Raw genomic sequence first — 3,001 nt, 5'->3', positions numbered from 1 at the left:
TGAATAGAAGTGCCTAGAGTTGGGATCCTTGTCTTATTCCTGATCTTAGAGGAAAAGCTTTCAACTTTGAAAGTTTGAGAATAATGTTAGCTTGAGCTTGCCATTATGTGAACTTGATCATGTTGAGGCACATTTCTTATGTTTCTATTTTGTTAAGAGTTTTTGGTTTTTTTTTTTTTAATCATCAACAGATGTTGAATGTTGTCAAATGCTCTTTCAGCACCTATTGATATAATCATTTTTTTTTTCTAGTGCCAGGTATTTATTCCTTCACATGTGGGTGGTTCACGTACACAGCACATAGGCATGGGCACCATGGGAGAGGGCAGCACTCCTGCCTTCTGAGGGGAGGATCTTGGCCTCATGATGTAAGAAGGGACAGGATGGTTTCTCTCCTGCCTTAACTAGGGCCTAGGGAACCCGGGAGCAAATCCCACCCCTTCCACCTCTCAGCCGAGGAGAAGCCACCTTGGTGACGTTTAGTTCCAGCCATTATAGTAAGTGGAGAAGGGATTGACCTGGTCCCAACCATTACAGGGTGAAGATATAAACAGTAAAGGAAGGTACAGTTTGGATAAGGCCACAGGAAGGAGCAGGTGACACCATCAGAAGCATGTGTAGGGGAGGGGCAGTTAATGGGCTTCTGGGCTGCTTAGTCCCTGGCTTGGCAGGAAGGGTAGGGAAGATGGATGGGGCTCATTATTTGGCATTGATGATGTCCACGAATTCGGGCTTGAGAGAAGCACCACCCACAAGGAAACCATCCACGTCAGGCTGGCTGGCCAGCTCCTTGTAGGTTGCCCCAGTCACAGAGCCTCCATAAATGATACCGGTGCTCTGAGCCAGGGCTTCAGAGACGTTGGACTCAAGCCATCCTCGGAATTTCTCGTGTACTTCCTGGGCCTCTTGGGGTGTTGCAGTCTTGCCAGTACCAATGGCCCACACGGGCTCATAGGCCAGGACGGCCTTGCTCCAGTCTTTCACATTATCTGCGATGACCTTTGTCTGCTGGAAAACAACCTTCTCAGTGATGCCAGCTTCCCTTTCATCTAGCTTCTCCCCAATACAGGCGATTACTCCGAGTCCCTCTGACAGAGCATGGGCCACTTTATGCCCAATCAGCTCATCCGACTCCTCAAAGACATGCCTTCTCTCTGAGTGCCCCAGGACCACCCACGTGGCTCCGCAGTCTTTGATCATGCCAGGGCTGATCTCCCCAGTAAAGTCCCCATTAGTCACTTTGTAGCAGTTCTGTGCAGCCACAGCAGTCTTGGGATCTAGCTTTTGCTGGGCAAAGTCGATATAGGCAGTGGGGGGAGCACGAACCACCTCGGTGTCGGCCGGCACCTTGGCAGCGTTCAGAGTGCCAATGAGCTCCCCCAGATTCTGCTTCTGCCCGTTCATCTTCCAGTTCCCCACAACGAAGAACTTCCTGGAAGGCGCCATGGCGCTGGAGCCGAGGCGCTGAAAGTCGGTGTCTCTATATAATCATATTTTTTGTCCTTCATTTTGTTAAAGTGGTATATCACATTTATTAATTTAAGTATGTTAAATTATCGTTACATCCAATGGATAAGTCCCACTTGAATATGGCAAATGATATTTTTAATGTGCTGTTACATTCAGTTTGCTAGAATTTTGTTGAGAAGTTTTGCATTGATGTTCTTCAGGCATATCAGCCTGTAGTTTTCTTATGGTGTCCTACTATGACTGTAGTATCAGGGAAATGCTGGCCTTATAAAATGAGGTGGGAAGTTTTCCCTTCTCTTTAATTTCCTGTAAGAGTTTGAGAATAATTGGTGTTAGTTCTTTTTAAAAATGCTTTGCAGGATTCAGCAGTTAATCCTTCAGTTCTTGGGCTTTTCTTTGATGGGTGACTTTTTATTACCTTTAAGATCTTCTTACTCATTATTGGTTCCAATTTTCAATTTATTCCTAATTTAATCTCAGTAGGCTGCATGTTTCTAGGAATTCATTCATTTTTTTAGGTTATTGAATTTTTTGATGTATAATTGTTTATATTAGTGTCTTATACTCCTTTGTATTTGTGTGGCATGAGTTGCAATGTCTCCTCTTTCATTTCTGATTTTGTTTGAGTCTTCTCTTTTTTCTTTGCTGGTCTAGTTAAAGTTTTTTTCAGTTTTGTTCATCTTTTCCAGAAAGCTACTTTTAGTTTTACTGATGTGTTCTGTTGTTTCTTTCTAATATCAATTTCATTTATTTCTGCTGTGATCTATATTATTTTCTTCATTTTGATAAGTTTGAGCTTAATTTGTTCTTCTTCTAGCTCCCTGAGGTGTAAAAATAGACTGTTTATTATAAATCTTTCTTCCCTTTTGATGTAGAGTTTTATTTCCATAAACTTTTCTCTCATAACAACTTTTGCTGCATCCCATTGTTTTGATATGTTGTGATTCCATTTTCATTTGTCTCAAGATAACTTTTAATGTTTGCTTTGACCAATTGGTGTTAAGGAGCATGTTGTTTAATTTATACATATTTGTGAGTTTTCCAAAATTCCTCTAGTTACTGATTTCTAGTTTTATGGCATTGTGATCAGAAAGGATACTTAATATGATTTCTGTTTTCTTAAATTTGTTGAGACTTGTTTTGAGGCCTAACATGTAATCTATTCCAGATAATGTTCTGTGTGCACTTGAGAAAAATTTGTAGGCTGTTGTTTCGGGATGGAATATTTGGTAAATGTCTGTTAGGTTCATTTGGTCTAAAGTGTAGTTCAAGTCCAAGGTTTTCTTATTGATTTTCTGTCTAGAGCTATCCAATGTTGAAAGTTGGACAGTTAATTCTCCTATGATCATTGTGTTGTAGTCTATCTTGCTCTTAGGACTATTAAATATATGTATGTATATACATATGCTCCGAAGTTGGGTAAATATATATTTATAATTGTTATAACTCCCTAATTGACTTTTTATGATGATATAATTATCTATTTTGTCTTTTTAAAATTTTTGACTTAAAGTCTATTTTGTTTGATGTA

At 40.2% G+C, this 3,001-nt stretch overlaps 1 protein-coding gene across 1 annotated transcript; it reads right to left on the bottom strand.

Annotated features, from left to right (window-relative positions):
- Positions 1-426: 426 nt before the first annotated feature.
- LOC706960 (triosephosphate isomerase) lies at positions 427-1,475 on the bottom strand. Its single transcript, XM_015128161.2, has one exon. It carries the CDS (start codon positions 1,444-1,446, stop codon positions 700-702), a length of 747 nt encoding a protein of 248 aa, XP_014983647.2. The 5' UTR covers positions 1,447-1,475; the 3' UTR covers positions 427-699.
- Between the last annotated feature and the right edge of the window lie 1,526 nt (positions 1,476-3,001).

Source organism: Macaca mulatta, chromosome X (assembly GCF_049350105.2).
Source record: "Macaca mulatta isolate MMU2019108-1 chromosome X, T2T-MMU8v2.0, whole genome shotgun sequence".
NCBI classification, from domain to species: Eukaryota; Metazoa; Chordata; class Mammalia; order Primates; family Cercopithecidae; genus Macaca; species Macaca mulatta.
This window is presented reverse-complemented; position numbering and strand designations above follow the sequence as displayed.

Coding starts and splice junctions, on each gene's coding strand:
- LOC706960 (XM_015128161.2), bottom strand. CDS start 1,446: ATGGCGCCTTCCAGGAAGTTCTTCGTTGTGGGGAACTGGAAGATGAAC.